Source organism: Limulus polyphemus, unplaced genomic scaffold, assembly GCF_000517525.1.
Source record: "Limulus polyphemus unplaced genomic scaffold, Limulus_polyphemus-2.1.2 Scaffold350, whole genome shotgun sequence".
Taxonomy (NCBI): domain Eukaryota; kingdom Metazoa; phylum Arthropoda; class Merostomata; order Xiphosura; family Limulidae; genus Limulus; species Limulus polyphemus.
Window position 1 is genome coordinate 191,809 of NW_013665960.1, and position 20,226 is coordinate 212,034.

The 20,226-nt window shown below is 31.9% G+C and overlaps 1 protein-coding gene across 1 annotated transcript in view; it reads left to right on the forward strand.

Annotated features, from left to right (window-relative positions):
• Positions 1-20,226, forward strand: part of LOC106457590 (collagen alpha-4(IV) chain-like) — a 249,114-nt gene that overhangs the window by 182,704 nt on the left and 46,184 nt on the right. The window contains exons 8-15 of the mRNA XM_022383594.1: positions 1,120-1,188; positions 1,926-1,979; positions 2,553-2,651; positions 3,215-3,259; positions 4,086-4,121; positions 9,953-10,033; positions 11,666-11,728; positions 13,797-13,919. Coding sequence (XP_022239302.1) covers positions 1,120-1,188; positions 1,926-1,979; positions 2,553-2,651; positions 3,215-3,259; positions 4,086-4,121; positions 9,953-10,033; positions 11,666-11,728; positions 13,797-13,919 — 570 coding nt within the window. The remainder of the gene's footprint in view (positions 1-1,119; positions 1,189-1,925; positions 1,980-2,552; positions 2,652-3,214; positions 3,260-4,085; positions 4,122-9,952; positions 10,034-11,665; positions 11,729-13,796; positions 13,920-20,226) is intronic.

The following is a 20,226-nucleotide window of genomic DNA, read 5'->3' on the forward strand; positions in this document are numbered from 1 at the left end:
AAACCTGTATATTAATCTAACCATGCTAGCATTCTAGGGTTGAAGAAGACATGAACGAGAAAGGAATCATAAAAGACCTGGCAATAATTGGAGGAGGGCTAAACGTGTGAAGGATGGCAACTCCTGCTAAAGGGAAAAGCTGAAGAAGTAGTAGTTTGTTTATGAATACTTGGCTGATTATTCAAAATATTAATTTTATTCAAATTATTTGAATATTCGAATACTCAGTCTCAACCCTAGTTGGTAACACACCTGACAATGTTAGTACTATATGTACAGTAAATTACATAAATAAAGCCATTCAACCTTGTCGAAAAAAGTGATTTTTGTGTAATGTCTAACTTATTTTTGCTGCCCATTCATTTAAAGGTACCAGTAAGCCATTCTGACACATTCCACCAGAAAAGAGCACTGTATACATGTATGTATGTGTATATATTATAATCTTAGCTCATGATGCTAGAAAAACACTTATGTTCAAAAATCATAAGACAAAAGTACAAAACTTTATAACCCAAGTACTTTTAAAAGGTGGACTTTCTTCATCAGGAACAAAGTAGTAACTTTTATTTCCTCCTTAAACATTTTAATCATATTTTTGTTGTTAGATACAACTTTATAAATGCTAATGTTCTTTAAATAAGCATGAATGTAGCAAAAAATATCATGACTGTGTTACAATTAAAACTTCACCTTATTGCAAACAATATCAAATGTGAAATTTACCTTTTGAAACATTTTCACTGGGCTCCTACCATTTTGTTTTTATTTTTATAAATCATTTTGTAGCTATACTCTGGGAAACTTGTTTTCATAGAAAAATCACTTTAGATGTTTGGTTATTCATGTATTAATGGTTCACATGTCTCTCAGTTTCATGTATCTTAGTTTAATGGTGATCAATAAAGATACTATTAAGTCTGAAATATTTTATCTGAGTAGGCAGAACTTGTTCAACTGAATTGAGTATGTTGGAAATATACTTAGTTTTTTCAAGTTGGTATATTATGCATAGAGTTGTTTTTTATGAATAGCTTTAAAAAGTGGGTGTGTGTAATATACTTTGTGTGATTACCTATTACATACCTTTTTCCAAACTTTCCTGTCAACCATTTCCAGGGTGTTAAACGCTCCGTCACTAGGCTGCATGGGGCCGCATTAGGTACTGCAGAAATCATCGTTTTTAAGGTTAGTTACAGGAACAACTTCATTTTTCCAGTCAGTGTTAGAAAACATGGTTATGATTCTGTTGGATAAGCCTCATGTTTACTGTCATCCTTTTGGCAACCCTGCTTGATACATCTGTTACATTGTATTTATTTATGAATGGCATGAATAACACTGATGACCTTTGTGATCTAATGTTCTTTTGTTTGTTGTGATTCATTTCTTTGTTTTACTATTGCAACATTTTGTTCCAAAACACCACTAACCTTGTTTCATATAGCAATTGATTTATAACTCTTAGGATAACTGGGCTACCATAATATCTCTTATTAAACAGACACATTTGTTACATTGCAAATGGTTATCAAACTTGCCCCTGGTAATTTCTAACAAACATAGTTTGTGACAGATAAACCTTCTTTTAGGAAATGGAAGGAAATAAAAAAAAAGAAAATGAGATAATATATAACATCAGCTCAGAGAACTGAGTAAGAGTGAATTGAGATGGAAACCAAAATTTTGTTTATTATTTTTTTCATACACTACCAGGTTAGTGGTATGAATGAGGGTGAGAGTCCAGAAGGGAGAGAATCAAATCAGACTTTTTTTCCCATTATTTTAAATGCATGATATATATGAACCCTTACTTTAGTTGTGCATCCATGCATGGACACGTTGAAATCATTTTTGTTTTAGTTTGAGTAACTTTGTGTTGTGGTATTTGTGTTACTTTATGTTTGTGATGTCTGTTGTTGCAGACCCTAGAAAAATATGGAGTTAATGCCAGTATTGAAAAACTTATCATGCTAAAAGTAAGTAGAACCAATCTCTTCCTGTCGTTAGTTTAACTATAATTTCTGTTTAAGTGAAATATATTACATAGGTTACATAGATTTTTTTTATCTCTTATTACTTTAAGTCAATTTGTTTAATTTGTATTTCTTCTGTAATGTAAATGGTGCTATACAAAGTTAAGCTTCATTAAAGTAACATTACCTGTTGAAAATCTTTTATATTTTGGATATTGTACTTTAGATATGCAATTAAAATTTATCACGTCTTTGTCATAATAATTATTTTATTTCATTAAGGTGTGTTAAAGATTAACAAGTTATTTTGGTGGATTAAGGATTTCTTTTTATAAAGTCTAATATTAGTTAGACTGATTAAAAACTATAATTTATGGAAAATGTCACAGTTTTTTTCATTCTGCAGATGTAAGTAAAAATCAGTTTGAAATTAAGGGTAGTTCTGAGGTTGTTGGCATTTAAATGTATAGTTTCACTATTTGAATAAACTGTGTCATGTGAATGAAGTTTAAGTAACAGCAGCCAACCAACTTAGAAGGGAGCAATCAATGTGTTTATCTATTTCTGGAATTTTAGGGAGACCAGGGAGATCCTGGACCTCCTGGTCCACCAGGTCCTCAAGGTGCTACAGGTCTTCCAGGTTATGATGGCCGAAGCGGACTCCCAGGAGAACCAGTAAGTTGAGGTTTTTCTCTATTCTTACCAAACAATCATGTAGAAAATATATTATTAATCTGTACAGAAATATTGCTGAATTAAATGCTCTTTGTTCAGTTATACAGTATAGGAAGAAAGAAGACCTACTCAGAAATATCATAGTTTTATCTTAGAGAATACCAATATCTTGTCTTTATATTATTAATTCTCCAATTTTGTAAAGATATAGGCAGGTTTACAGATAAACACCTTCATAGAAGTTTATAACTGCTTCCATAATATTGTTTGGTAACATAGATAGTAAAGGGTTACTAAAAACGACAATTAAAACAGTGATTCAGAGATAAAAGTTGATTTGTTAAAGTAGATTTAGACGATTTGTTTGGTTACTTTGCACATAAATGCCACACAATTTCATCAAAAGTCTACAATATATTTTCTAGTTGCAGTTAGTTTTATGAATCAAACTTACTACAAGGGTTGAGTCATATTTTTTATTTTTTCTGAATGATATTTAAAAGTTTTATTCATTATCTAAACATTTAAGATCCTAAGATGGGTGATGAAATTTATCTTTTCAGGGACCACGAGGTGAACCTGGACCAGAAGGACCTCTAGGGCCAGAGGTTAGTTAGGAAAGAATTTTATGATAATCAGTATTTGTCAGAAGTAATGTTAAAAATTGTATCAATTACTGTAATAAATACATACTTAAGTAGCACTGCCTTTCAGGTGTAACAGAATATATATTTTCTGACATGATACCTTACCTCCATTCACATAATAGCTTTTCTTGATTAATTCTACTTTCTATATGTTCAATTTTTTCTGCTCACCACTAGCCTCGATACTCCAACCTACCCCAAAGTGTTAACGTGGTACAGTTACGCTCTAACATGCAAAAGTACGTGACAACCCTCCACCAATAGGTGCACAACACCCTCATCTGACACAGCTATCTCCCCCCTGGATTACAGAGTCTAACCTCATTTCTCAATTTGGCACTCAAGTGGTTAGACATCTTGCTCACCATGCTTTGAGTTTTTATATTTTGTTACTTAATGAGTGGTTTTTGATCATTTTTATTTTTTCAAAACTGGGGTATCATTAATAAAATTTGTAATGCATTATAATTTTGTTTTATCAAATCTTTATAACATAAAGATAAAATATTACATGAATGCAATTACCATCTTTAAAGTCTGAATTGTTTTTTTCACATGATATTTAAGTTTTTTGAAACTTGTAGACTTGATTTTGATATCCCTTCCCTGAAGATAATATACTTTGGTATCATTGGTTCCTGTACTACATGTTTCTTATAACAAGAGAGAAGGTCATCACATATATTCTGTCACATATTAGTTATTTTAAGTTATAACAAATAATCATAAAGTATAGTTGTGGTTACTTGTAGGCTTTTTGATTAAGCATTTGTTATGTGTATTTTAGGGACCTATGGGGAAGACTGGATTGCCTGGGCCTAAGGTAAACAATTATGTCTATCTTGTTTAATATATATACTAGAAGATTTTATATAAGGATGTTAGTTTTATTGCCTAAAAATCCCATATTTTTTCCTTAAAGTAACATTTTCATGATTCATCTAAAACCATATTGTGAATCCGCAATGTATAACATGTTAATACTACAAATGAAATCATGTGGAAAAACCCATGCATTTGTGGTATTTTTGGGTAAAACTGATTTTTCTTAGAGTGACAAGATAGGTCTATAGAATAATACGAAATTCAACAAGATATATATTACAAAACAATTCTGAGGTTTTTGAGTAACTGGGATCATGAAAAGGGAATCAGGAGACTGAACACAATTGTATGAAAATACAATGAATCATCTTTTTGTCCATTTACACAAATACAGTGTGTGTATACTTGTTTCTGGACATTGGACAGAGCATCAATATCGATTCCTACATGTTGGCCCCTGCCATCATAGTTTTTAAGGTTAAAGTCACCTGAATGAACATTCAAAACATTTCCATAAACTTCTTTGATATTCTTTGTGGCTACAGAGGCATTGTTTCTTTTTTTGTATTCAAACAGCATTACATGCCGATTGTGTGTCTCATCATGCGCCATCACTATAGAGGATTAGAGTATACTAAACTTTACACATTATACAGGCTACACTAACGTGACATTTAGGCGGTTCATTTAAGTATTATACTTAATGTATGTTATTTGGGGGGGGGGTAATGAAAGTGTTCCAAAATACAATATTAATTTCTGACGACCTAATAGTTTGTAGAAAATTCTAGGCCTCAGTGAAGAACATATAAATATAAGTGACCAAGCAAAAGCAAGGAAAGTAGAGAAAAAGTAAGTAAGGCTCAGTCAGAGAAAAGTTAGAAAACGTGAAGTTAGTTGGCATGTGAGTGATTAGCTGTAATGGTTGATATTTTAAAGTGAATTTCACAGTTTGACAGAGATAAGGAGAATAATTTGTCTTGTCAAACGATGTTCTAAAATAAGTGACCCCGTCTGTGTGGACTTTGACGAAATGGAGACAATTATTTAGAGTTCGAGATACAACTGTGGTAACCCATGATGTAAGTGAACCTATTGCAGATTGTACAGTAAGAAACAAAGTAGAAAAAAATAGTTTGTCTTGTTAGTTGAATTCTAAAGTAATTGAATCAGCCTGAGTGGACCTTTGACAACAAAAGAGAATTATTTAGTTTTAAATAGAACTGTGATATCCTATAGTGTAAAGCATTTTTTGTACATACATTTGACTGGTTTTGAATATATAATTTTAAAACAAGTGGATTGTGTGCTGTCCATTTATTGTTCAAATTTATCACCAATGACTCACAGACACCTACTGTAGAAGAATCCTAGCTCACTCATATTTAAACCTCTGACAGAAATGTCAACTGTTCATCAAATAAGTGAAAGATACAAATACCCTTCAGAGTATTTCTTAAAACTTTTATAATTATACACAGTTTATTTAGTAGTGGAGCTTCCAAATTGAAAATATATTAGGTATCCCATTGATCTAACAATCTTTTAATAGTCTTTCCATTTCCAAATATGTGATATGACTCATAATAGACTGCTAATCTCTAATTTGTACTTATAAGTTCATACTTACCATCACAAAACCCATTTAAAAATTACTACCACATATATTTAAAAAATATACTGGGTACCCAAAAAGAAACCATTGTTTTTAGTATCTTTAACTTTCAAACACTTTAATTTATCAGCAATTGTTTAAGGTAGTAATGAACCATTGTAGTATGGTGACTGTCATACGTTTTACCTTGTGTTAGTTGAAGTACTTATTTTAGTTCATGTAAGCTTGAAAACTGTTTCCTATATAGTATAAAATTATATCATCAGTCAAGTTACATTAGTTTTGCTAATTGCTTTAATTATCGTTGTTACCATTGTTGTTACTTCATATTTGAAGCATTAATTATTATTATTATTTTGAGCTTATTAAGTTTGCTTTTTGTTGACTACTTGGCTTTAAACTTTATTTATTACTTCCTACTATCTGCTTTTACATGTGTGTAACGTGACAGAAGACAGAAGTTAATTAAAGTCAAACTAGTTGTGTTTGACACACTTCACAATAGATTTCACTTGGTTATGTTTTTAATTAGAGTAATTGTACAATAAGTTTCAATATTCTTGCAACTTATTGTACAATTTTTATATCCATTATGTTTTATCTTCAGCAACATTATATGTTTGCTGCACTCTCTGTGTTGTTTTGCTATCTGACTCTATAACTAAACAATAACATGTGTCATAGTAATTTATTTCAGTTGTCAAGTTACTTATAAGTTACACAGTCAGAGCTATTTAATTGGCTTTTGTTGATCATGTAAGACGATCTTGGGTAAAGTTATACAAAGGTTTGGCATTTAATGGTGTGTAGTTCTTTAAGGGACATTAAATCTAGGGTATTTGTTGAAGTAAACCACTAGTTACTAGTGTTTATTAGTTTTGCAATAAGTAAATTATATGTATGCATTCTGTAGTGTTACTTTCATAAACAGTATTTTTTTATTTTTTATTCTTTATTATTATATTCTTATTATAAAGATTATTTTGCATTGTTATCTTAGTATATAGATTTAAGACAATCCTAAACATCTTAACCTGTTCAAACCTTGTGAGATATTATTGGGGTTATGGCCCAAAATATTGCTAACAACAAGGGTACTCAACTGATGAAAGAATGCATTACAAGTAGTATAGTTTGAAAAGTATATTTAATTAGCTGTGCTCAGTACTGGGTATGTATATATATATATTTAGTTCTGATCTATAGTAGGTAGCTTGTTTTGATTTAACTTAATATTAATATGTTTAAAAATGCAGAAGAAATGATGAAACAACATAAAGTAAATATCACTACTTATGTACCATAAAAATATTATTTCCCTACTCAGTTTATACAGTCAGCTAAAATGCAGTTTCATTTAATTCATGCATCACAGAATAAGTTATCCAAAGATATCATGATTTTGTGTATAAACATTTTAAGTCTGGAACAAGAAAATAGCCTTTACATGATTTGTTTTGATTTAACAGGATTTACTCAAAATTTCACTTGATTATGACTTTGTACAAAATAACCATAATCAATTCTTAGTTGTATAGCCTGTATTGCTTTTTGGGTGAAATTTACATATATCTTTGATTAGGGTGACCACATTTCCAAACTAAAAAACTGGGACAGTTCACCCCTTCCCCTAATTTCAAAATGGTTATTACAAGTTTGAAACAATGTACCTTTTTGTAATTTACTTTAAATTTATTGAACTGTTCCATAATATTTCCAAACAAATCAACATTGGCATTGTTTTTGAAAATAGTGCACTCAACTTTGTTATCCAACTCGCTTGCCTTTAAAAAAGGGAAGTCTGCTGTCAAAGTACCTGAAAAAACACTTTCTTTTTGTCATTTTGACACTATGATAAGTTAAGCATTTTCAATAATAAAGATATCTTAGAGAACAGTCTTTGACGTTTAACTGTCTACCACATATTCTCCAACTGCTATAGGTCTATTACAGTTCTACTAACTAAAAAACCTGCACAGACCTGGGTTTCTCATTATGCATAGAGGAAACTTTCAAGATAATTTGGTGGTAGAATAGTATATATCACAACAGTGAGCAAGTCAAATAGGCCTATTACAATCGTGAGTTGATGTGACTGTTAATTTGAAGTCTTTATCATAAAACCAGGATGTTTGTGCATCTTGAGAACTTTTCTTAGGACACTGGGACAAATTACCAAAAAAAGAACTGTTCTGGCAAGACTGGGAAGCCTGGTCACCCTATCTTTGGTACTGCTTTAACTTAAGATTATTTTAACAAACCTGTGCATAAGGTAACACTTGTTGTTGTTGTTTCTATTTTGATTCTGTTTGTATAAATCCAAAAGATTTTGTAATTTATAAGATGACCATTCAAGTAATTTTTTAATAGACTGAACCTGAAGAGTTCCCCAGTGGAACAGCAGTATGTTTACAGACTTACAATGCTAAAATCCAAGGTTCAATTTTCTGCAGTGGACACACCCAATTGGCTTTACTTTAAAACAAGCACACAAAGCACCTCAAGAAAAGATGGCACTTTTGAAGCATCAAATAAATTCATCAGAATTATAAACATTTTAAAACTTAAGCTTACCTTGTTATTCATATTCACAAAAAAATACAAACATATTATGAAAACAAACAACAAAATTCTGGCCTTGTTTTTTCTAATGTGTGTGCATGTTAAAAAAATGTTGATTCATCTATCATTTTTAACTATTTTAGATTTGTTTTAGAATTTACTACTGAGATGCCTCCAGCCTTTTAATATTAATCAAACTTATCTTACAAAATAAGTTACATAAAAATAGGAACAATATCCAGACTGATAATCAACTTTACTGAAGAGGTTTTATGCCAGCTTATCAGTTAATAATGAACTTCTGTGATTGATTCCACCAATCATTCGATGTATGGTGAAAATCTGTCATAGCTAGCTAGTTAGCTAACATGATTTTTTAAACAGTTAAAAAATATATTTTGTGTAACTTGTATATTATTATGTTTGTCTGTAGTACAAGGAAAATTTACATGGAATCCCGTATATCCAAAATACATTTCAGTAAATATTTGAGGTTGAATTTACTATTTATTGATTAATGTTAGTATAATTTTTATATAAAAATATCTTCTGAACTTTATTAGAAAAGTAGATATGTGGAGTACCACACCACATAATTCTGTACACCTAACTGAACACAGTGTGAGATGTAATACAGAAGGCTGAGTACTGAACATATAATGGATGCATATTGGTAGCAAAAAAAGTGAAACAATGCATTTTAATTTTTATAAGTATAAGAACAGTACATTTAATTAACTATACTCATTACTGGCTGGATTTGCATTTTCTATCTAAGTAGGTGGCTTGCTGTAATTAGAAGTTAATAATGTGTAATGTTTCTAAGATTATGGTGAACATTTATGCATTATGACAAATGGAGAACCTTAAGTGTTTGATCATGATTCCAATACCTTATTGACAGGTTATTCAAATTGTAATTACAGAACCTCAAAGCTGTTACACAGGATGTTGTGCAAGTAAAATGGTGTCACTCATAAATGATTTTCTGAAAATATATCTCGCCCAAGAGGAAAAGCGTATTATTGCTGTAGCATGATTTAACTTTTAAAATTTAGGCATAAGATCTTTTTTGTTAGTTAATATTTTATGGTTATTGATATTAGCATCATTGTTACATACACTTTTTATGCAAAGTAACAAAATGATAAATTAATAGCTTAGATACAGATATATTGGGGAATACCAGCAAAGGAAAGTGAAATTAAATATACTATAAGACAAACTTTGCAAGTTATGATATTAAAACAGAAAATTTTAATACTGGCTTGAAGTGGATTATATTGTTAAATCAGAAAGATTCAGCAGATTTTATGGTAAATAGATAAATAACATTTATGAATAATCTTGTTAGTACTTCTTTTTTAAAGAAAAATTGGTGAAAGCATTATTCCAGGTTTTAACTTAACACCGTTATATTATTGTTGTATTGTTTGAATTGGATGCTATCATTAGAATTATGGATAAATGTATTCAACTAAAACATAAAAATATTTTTCAAAGATGACATACTCAGATAAAATGTGATAGAAGTAATTGAAAAGAAAATGCTCTGCTGTGTAATCAGTAGACAGGTTAGTTATCTAGATGACCCAGCTCTATTTATAGTTTATCTTTTTCCTTTGATATTTACTTATGATCACAATCTTTAGGGCAGCAAAGGAGAGAGGGGGTTTATGGGTGCTCCTGGATTCCGAGGAAAGCCAGGATTCCCTGGGATGCCTGGTGTTCCTGTGAGCAAATATTAATTACATTTTCTTATCTGTCTCTAGGACATGATCAATATTCTTTATATTCCTTTCAAACTAGAAACTCTTGGAAGGAGGAAATAATTTTAGTAATCAGCAATCATAAGGAACTACTTATAATCTGCTATTCATACCTGTATAAAAATTGCATTTATAACCAAATAAGTTTTTGTACATGGAAACTTTTATCTCAAAGTTGTCTACGTCGTGAATCAATTGTTAATTATTCTGTCTTGCATAATACCTCATGTTTACACACCACATTCAACATACAAGGAAGAGTTTGTGTAATTTTTCCAAAAAATGTTTATATACATTGAGATCGTGATTTTTGTTTGTAGTACAGTCAATAAATGTATTTCTTAATCTTCTTAAAATTAACACCATTACATTTATCATATCAAACCTTAGTTATATTTAAAACCTTTTTTTTTATGAGAAACACTTTTTGTAGCATAGATACGATACAAGCAAAAAGTAGTTTAATCAAAGCACTTGTCTCACCTTCTGTTTTTTTTTTGTATTTTCATAGAGTTTGATCAAAAAAGTACATCTTTATTCTTTGCTAAAGAACCAACTCTTGCCTTGAACAAATCAAAAGCCTTTTGTTGATATGATAAATATATTTTGACCCAAACCAAATAACATTCAAGTCATTTGAATATCAGATAAAACTTACCCAGACCAGTTATGTGAGAAATTTTAAAATCTCTTTGTGGTTGTAATACTATGTTTTATCTTACATGTTGGTCTATGTTTTTTCTAACTGTATTAGTATACACAATGCAATGTAATTCAATATGGTTATGTAAAATTAAACTTCATTATTAATGTAAAATAAACTTACATTTGAAAGTAAATTGCATGTAATTGTGTAAACAAAATAATTTTTAGTTGATATAAATACTCAAAATTTGATTAACTGAAAGAAATTTGCATTGATCGATTAAATAATTGAAAAAAGATCTGCTATTAGGCATAAATCTTAATTTCATGAGATGAAACAAGTTACAAGAAAAAAAAAGAACCCCCTCGTGATTGCTGTTACTATATTTCTTGTTTATGTAAAACAAACCCACTAGTTAAAAATACAGAATTTAGTGGTCTAACATCATAGTCTAGTAATTGCTATTTCTAAGTTGAAATGCTTTAACAATACTAATATATTGGTGTTATTTTTGTTCTTTATATTCTACTAACATTTTTCGTCATCTATTTTACAAGTTTTAATCATAACCGTTAAAGCATATAGTAATATTAGCATGCTTTTTCTCACAAGTGGGCACAAAAAAAAGAGAGTTCAAATGTAACATTTAGAACTTATATGTCAGTAGTTAAGCTAAGCTGTTCAAGGGGCATGTGTTTAGTAATGAAGGATTCTGAATTTTTGTTGATACATATATAATGGTGAAAAATGATTATTAGACTTTAGCAGGTTTTAAAATAAAAATATATTTTAACATGCATCAAACACTGGAAACATGATATTAGATAAAAACATTATTGATAAGTTTATATGCATTAATAATATAAATCACTGATATGACTAATAAGAAAAAGTGCTTTCAAACTAGTACATGAAGACAAATTTTCTGCTGTATCTATGATTAATTATAGGGAGAGCCAGGGGTAAATGGTACAGATGGAGAACCAGGCTTACCAGGTCTTGTAGGGCCTCCCGTAAGTTAACTGTGGCATGGAACTTGGTTGTTTGTGTTTATTTGTATTTTTATGTTAAGTAATTAAATGTAATTTTATTACTGAATGCATACTGTTTGAAAGTTAAGGAATTTTTAAGTCATGTTTTTTGGAATTATTCTATATGGTAGAAACATCAAGACAGTATTGTATAACATATGAATGAGAATGTGCTGATGTTCCCTGTATAATTCAGTACTTTACCATAATATGTAAGCCTAGGTACTTAATGTGGTCCAATAATCAAGCTTTCATTTAGATTCCCATGTGTGTGTGTGTGTGCCTTTTTTACTGATAATAGGCTTCTTTTAGTTTTACTTTCAATAATATTAAATATATTACATTCAAAATTTAACAAGAAAACTGAGCCCTTTACAACCTGTATTGCTCTGTAATAAGTAAAAACAGAAAATATTATAAGTTTGTGTTTTATATCTCTTTTAGAACTTGCTTCAGTTTAAGTTTTTAAATTTTTATTTATGGTTGTTGATGTTATGTATTTAATGCTTGAAATAATGATTAATTAACAGTTTATTATGGGCACCATCACTTAATGTTATGCTGAAATAGAATGGAAATAATTTTATCACTATCTACACTTGTGTTCTGCTTGTAAAATACGTGTAATTATTTTACATATACAGACTATTCTGTGATTCTCATTTTTCAGTTTTTTGTATTAACCATTAATGTTTGTTTAGTGGTCAGTGTTTGAAGTAGTTTGCTGGTTAGTATTGTTCCTATTTTGTTGATACATTTGAGTGTCTCTATATGTCCATATATATGCATTTTTTAATCACTCCTACTTTCAATTTGTCAGAAATCTACCTTGCTTCAGCTGTGTTTGATATAGACTCAATATATGTGTTCTCAAATTTCTATTAAAGTGTGTTATTGAATTCCCATGCATCCCCACATTTTTCTATGTATATTTGTTTCTTTATGTGAAACTTTGCTGTTATTTAGTTGTACTGCCAGAAATATGTTTTATAGTGCTTGCTAAGTGTTTTGCAATGTATATACATAGAGGGAGAGAGAAAAATTGAAAACTCTGAGCAGGCTTAAACAGAAAGAAATTTGTGTTGACCAACATTTTTACCTAGAAATATCTGCTGAATAAAGCATGCATGTCAGAAGTATCTTGAGTTTGTTTTAAAAAAAACAAACAAGGTTGCACACTTCTTTCTGTGTGAACTTGGAATGATATTGATGACTGAAAGATGTAGGTTAGGATGTTGTCTATACTATTGTTAACAGTAATACACAGACATGACAGAATATGATTTTATCATTAGTAGTGCTTTTGGAAGAAATTCATATAAAAATGTTGTTCTTCATTACACGGGCAAAGATATTGTTATGTTGTACAATAATGCAAGTATTTGTTACTTTTGAGTAAGTTTATTATGTAACAATTAGTTTTTGATCTGCAAGAAAATAGAAAATTATTTCATATAATTTAGCATAATGATACTGACAACAATTAATATCATTCTATAGCATTGTTTTTTACAGGAGTGTAATATTAAAATAATGGTTCACTTAAATAGTAGTTTAAATCTGTATAATTTTCATGTTCTTTTTTTGTGTTTTGATCCTTAATTATCAGACTGTTTATTTGTATTTCAAAATGAATTTTCAAATTGTATATATGTAATATATATGCACACACACAGGTATGTAAAGGTTTGATGTGATTTTAGAATAGTTAAAACAAAAAAAAGTTAATACCACAAATACTTTGATTTATTGTGTTATATAAAAGATACTATAATGAAAAAAATATATTTTGGTAAATTTAATGCCATTTTTTCAAATACATTTATCTCTAAAGTGTTAAAATGTAAGTTTTCCTTAACCCCATGACAAATTTATATCATTTTTAGGAAATATGGCAAACAAATGTTAATGTTCTGGAAAATTAAGAGCATGACTGCATTGTTTGTGTTTGTTTCATAAATTTTGTGAAGTTATAATAATTGTGTAGATTTCATTGTTAAGTAAATATTTGAACTTAATAATAAAAACTCCAATGCACTGTACATAACAGGGAGAAAAAGGAGATCAAGGACTTACAACATTGCTAGATGGAAATTCTTTTTCAGGAGGTTTTATAGAAGGTCCACCTGGACCTCCTGGGCCACCAGGGCCTGCAGGATCTCCAGGGCAAAAGGTCAGTTAAGTGTTGTTTTGTAAAATTGTAGCATGTTTTAGTTTTCTTTATTTCTGAATTTATTTTTATTAGTATTCAATTTATTTTTCTTTGATTATGTTTCTTATACATGCATGAATATATAAATGTACAGGTTTAGTCGAATTTATTAGCAAAAAAAAATTATTATTTGAAATACCAATTCACACAAATGCTCTGCTTCTGAACTATCATGGTGCAATACGATATCTTAGTATCTTACCTTATACTGCCTTCTCCCCAGTGGCACAGCGGTATGTCTGTGGACTTACAATGCTAGAATCCGGTTTCAATATGTGTGGTGGGCAGAGCACAGATAGCCCATTGTGTAGCTTTGTGCATAACTTCAAACAAACAAACAAATTTATACTGCTCTCTATCGGCAAATTTTTGCTCGCCGCTAGACTTAATACTCCCATTTACCTTCACATATTTTATTGTATACTAACATACAAATGATTATGAAACAACTCTCCACCGATAGGAGTGCGACACTACCTCTATCATAACTAGCACCTTCTCTAATCTTGCAGGTGTTAACCACTTCTCAGTTGGCAGTCTTACCATTTGGAACGTGTTTTTAAACAGATTTTCTTTGTAATTTCTAAAGTTTATAGTTTCTTTTTTTTGGCCATATATTTTTTCTCTCGGGCCACAAATTTTTCGAATTTTGTACAGTTTTGAGAATTCTTTTGGAGTTAAACTTCTCTTTTTTTTTTCCTGTCAACTCCACTTGTCATATGCATGCAATTCTACGTGGCTTCTACCCCAGTCACTGTAACTACTGCAGCTGATTTGTCTGCCACTTTAAAGACTTGGGATGAAACGGCTGCATCACTGGGAGTTGTCTATATTTTTGTGGATTTCTGAGCACCTGCTAATTGTTCTCCTCTACTTTGTAATGCTTTGCCTGTACATGATGATAAGGATTTGAGCTGCTTATGACTCCCAGTTGTATGTCATTTCTGGGGAGGTGTCGAGGCCAACTTTCCCTTTAGTAGACCTATTCAATCAGGTAGGATATGTTTTATCATTACCTAATGTTTCTTTTCTTGTATTCCTGCCCTTCTCCATGACGAGCCGTGGGGTCAGTTTTAGTGTTCCCTGAACCCCTCAGGTTATTGGTGGTCTCAAAAGTAGTTTTGGGAACGAGTTAAATTCAGGGGGTATGTATACCTCGACCTCCAGGTACTTTGGACAATCTGCTCTGTTATGTCATTATTCTGACTTCCCTTCTTAGGTTTGCAGAGTATGATTTTGTACCAGGCGATTTGGGGGGAGGGCATTCATTGGGTTATGCCAACCCTGTTGATTAACTTCACTTGGCCTTCCTTTTTTCCCACACTTCCCTTGCCCCCATTTCTCCTCCTGGTTGGTTCTAGCCTCCCGAATGTTTGAAGTTTGCCATTGCTCTATTCTCAACTGAGTAGGATTGTGCACTACCCCAACAGCTAGGAACTGGTAAGTAGCAAGGAGTCCCATATTTCACAAGAAGAGGGAGGGGAAAGTGTGTTGGAGAGTCTACACATGCTAAAGGTTGAAATATGTTGCTTAATAGAATCTGCTCATTGTGATTAAATCCACTAATACTAGTCTTTTTAGTACAGTTTTTACTGCCAAAAAGTCATTTTAGCCACTGTATTCTTCACATGCAAAAGTTTAATTTTCATTTTAAATCCTGCTGCCAATTCCTGCTGTTTATTCTTCTCTTTATCCATTGAAAATATTGGAAATAATAATTCTTTAGAGGCCTTACTTATACAGTCTGATTCGTATGCTCAAAGATTCCATGATTGCATTGTCAGCCTTTAATGATCATTATATTGGGGCTGTTAATGATAAATTGTCTGCTGGTTTCCCTCATGGATTACATAATCAAGTGGATATTCAAGTTTTGGAACTTACTTTCATGATTTTGAATAAGATCGATCTTTTAGTAAGATTTATTTGTCTGTAATATCTGCAGAGCATGATTTGTCTACTAGGATCAGATGTGTTCTATTTTTAAATCTTAAATCAATTTCGGTTACACCTTAGGGTGCTAGTATCATGTTACACAATTCAGTTCTTGAATTTGTATTTCTTTGATCTTCTCTTGATATTTGGATTGTTGCCACATTCCTCTCATTTGTAATATGAGTGGCCATTTATCAGAAGTATCTTCTATTATTCATTGTTATTCTCAAGTTTTTGACTCACAGATTTGTTATGGGGGAAATCTTCCATGTGGTCTTCTACTTTGACCCATCATCAGCTTTCTGCCCTGCAAGCTATGATTTCTCATGTTTTGATACTTTTTTCTTCTATGTAATTATTAGTAATTTGGTATTCTCATTTTTCCTGATTCATTTAGTCAGAACCAGATTTCTAGTTTATAGGCCTATAGTCTTCCTTAACTGTAGGTCTTGTTGATAAATTTACAATGTGGCCATCATGTTCTTTTGACACTTAAACCCCTTGTGCTGTGTTGCAAGGTACTTGCCCTCCCCCCATACAACATTTTAACTGACCCTGAAAGATTCTTTTTTCTGCATTTTATTTCTTTGTAGAAACTTCACCTGAACTAGTTTCCCATTCAGAAGAAGGATGCTAGCAGGAGCTGATTAGGGTTTTAACATTTAAATTAACTTATTTTTGTCCTTCTTGGAGTTTACCAGCAAGTTTTGCCTTCATTGTCTAGTTCTCAGTTTATGTCCACTATTCTGCTCGTATTGTTCAACCCTTTTGAGTGGCCAAATGTAGAAGTAGCAAGGTAGGTCTTTTTGACCCACTCTTTTCTATTCCAGACAATTCCATCATCTGGTCTATTGGGGGCCACCTTGGATAATTTTTTTTTTATCTGAGGGACCACAAATTCTGCATCAGGAAGTTTCAGATCTCCTTCAGGAAGAAGCTGTCAAAATCATTTGTTACACTTCTAAAGATTTTTGCTCCAATTTTGTTGTAGTTCTGAACAAACAAGAAGTTTGGAAACTTGTCATAGACCTGTCTTAACCCAGTCTTTACCTTGAGGTACCTCATTTCAAAATGGAAAACATGAAATTGCTACAAAAGTTTCTTCATTGTGGTCATTGGTTGATGAAGGTGGATATACAGGATGCTTGTCTTTGCATCCCTATTAATTTGTTGTCATCTTCATTTTTGCTCTCAAGGGATGATTGTACTGATCTTCATTTCAGCTTGGCTCTGGTTCTATACATTTTTATCGAGTAGTCAAAGCATCTGTTGGTCTTCATTCTCTAAATGTTGACTTTCACTTTTAGATGGATTATTACTTATTTTGACCCTTTCAACCACTTAGTCTTTAAAACACACTCATTTGACCATCCAGCTTGCTATGTCTATTGGGTGGATTATCCACAACTCCAACTTCTGTTAGTAAAAATACATTATTTACAAAGCTTGGGATTTTGGATAAACATGGTTTAAAGAATACACTAGCCAGCTTTTATGGCATTGCAAACCTTAGAATCTCATTTACATACTCTCCTGTCATCCACACCTACTGGCTCGGCATGGACAGGTGGTTAGGGCACTTGACTCGCAATTTGTGGGTCGCGGCTTCGAATCCCCATCCCACCAAACATGCTCGCCCTTTCAGCCATGGGGGTGTTATAATGTGATGGTCAATCCCACAATTCGTTGGTAAAAAATAATCCACACTTACTGCCAAAGACATCCTTTATGCTTTGGGGACAATGGATTTGCTTCACAAAGTCATATTTTTGTAGTGCACTTACATGTAACAGCTCCATGCTTATAAGTGGCACCTGACTTGGCCCTTTGTCATGCAGCATAATTATTTTTTCCACCAATCTTGAGTTTCTCTAGATTTGTTTGAGTTTACAAAGCAGGATCTCCTTTTATTCCTCATCCTATAGAGCTTCATCTTATTCACTCTATCATCTCTCTTTCAAGTAATATTTTCTTTTATTGCCTATGTTTGGAAAATATTTTCTGATGTATATATGTTCCTGGTGCTTTACATAGCTTATTTTCTCAGAAGGTCTTATACCCACAATATGCATCCCTACTTGAAACTTATACAGCATGTGAGAAGGTAATCACTATGTTTCACCTGTTATGTTGTCTGTCATAACTGATTCTGATTATCATTTAGAGGTGTGCTTTTTATGTTATATCTGGGCTTTTCATTGTTATCTTGTATGTTAATTAATCTTTCTGGGGGTCTTGAAGAAGTTGTTTATATTTTACAATAAATCATGCTCTTCAGACCTTATCTCAGCAATATCTTTGACACCTCAGTTGCAGCACCCTTTAAAGGATATTCTACAGGCTGGCATGGAGATGAAACCAAATACATTCTTAAAATTTTACTTACATCACATTGCTATTTCTTCAGCTTTGGAATTCCCTTTGTCTCCAATTGTGATTGTTTGAGCAATATGGAATCCCTAGCAGGGAATTATTCTCATTTTTTCTTGCTTAGTTACCACTTTGAATTATATGGTTCCCCAGATATCGTTGTACCGCTAACACCAATTTTACAATTATAGGGTAGTTTGAGACTTTAAAACCAAGTGAAAATACACACACACACATGCACACGTCTTTTCTTACAGTATAAGACTCCATGTTTGAATGGATTTGTCTAGTTGGGGCTCTTGCATGTTACATACACATTTCCATTTGTTCTAGACAATATTCTTTTTCTGCAATGGTGCTCCCTGAGAGGGTGTTGCTCTGTGAAAGTTGATGAAGGATGCCACCTGGTGAGTAATAATGTCTTGGCAGGTACCTGTCCAACCTCTGCATGCTTGTCCATGCATAGCATATGAGACATTGGAGACAAGACAACCATTCCACACTTGATATCTCATAACTCCAATGAGGATGAGGAAAACCTTACTGCTTTATTTTTGTTTTCTCTTTACATGTTCAGTTTTCTCTTTACACTGTCTTAGAGGTGTAGAGCCATTCCTTGGGTCTTATTTCGCTTCTCTCTAGGTGGCTACTGAATAGGCTTTATTTAGGACTTTTTGGCCTTTTCTGATGTGAATGTAGGAGGCCTTAGCCCCAAAAGCATATCCAGTCATTAAATATTAGAAATATACTCATCCAAAAATCTTTCACTACATGTACAGGACAATGCATTGTGCTCTGACCCTGACTACCTGTTTGCAACCTTTTATGGAAACGCCTAAGAATTTGGTGGCTCCACATGTATACACATACTACAAACCCTCCTTTTATATATTAGTTGAAGGGTGCTTAGGCTTAGAAGAATGTCTTTATCTGAGTGCTGTCATATGGTCCATTTTCTTTCTTATGAAACTGGCCAGCTCCACTAACTTTTCAAATGAATCCAGTACATTAACTTTCACTATGGTTCTGGATTCTACTCTAGCTCTCCTTGATCAAATCTTTTTCTTGTAGTGCTCTAGGTTGTTACCTTTCTTTCTGAAGCCAAGTTTTGGTGAACCATTGTTCCCATGACTCTTTCAAGTCACCCACCCCCTTCATATTTTTTGTGGGTATTCTGCTTATTTGTATTTCAGAGGTAAATCTGCCTGTTTTGAATTTTACATTTTTAGAAATAGTTAATTTTAAACAAGTACTTATTTCTGAAATGTATTCACACCCAGACCCTATAACCAGAAAATCTGTGGTATTCCATCAAATATGAAATATGGATTATGGCAGGAAAGCAAAGCTTACATAGGCCTCCTGATGCAGATACAATATATCACATGGAAGGTTGGAGAGTAGAGAACTCTGACTAGACTGACATATACTCTGTATTGTATCATTAACATTCAGAACTTTAGTCACATGGTTGTCAACTCAACAAGGAAAGGCATTTTGTATTTCAGTGATGAGTACATGTTAGAAATTTATTTTAATTATAAAAATGTAAAAGTTAATTTTACTATACCATTTTGCTTAGATGTTAAGGAAATGTTTATTCTTTTTATGAAAAATAAAAAAACAGTGTTTGATAAAAAACAAATCCTAACAGACTTAAGTCACACAAGTTTAAATTCTTGGAATATCAGTTCAGCATCATTTTTAGATTACATAAATTGTATATTTTGAAGGGTACATAAAGAGTAGACAAAAAAAACCTTACAACTAATTAAAATACAGAGGTTTTATAAAGAATGCTCCATCTTCAACAATACTCTGTTTTCAGTGTTGTTGACATAAAGGCAGTATCTGTCATTAGAAATTGTTTAAAGTCATTAAACTATTTGGCCCGGCATGGCCAGGTGGTTAGGGCGCTCGACTCGCAGTCTGCGGGTCGCGAGTTTGAATCCCCATCACACCA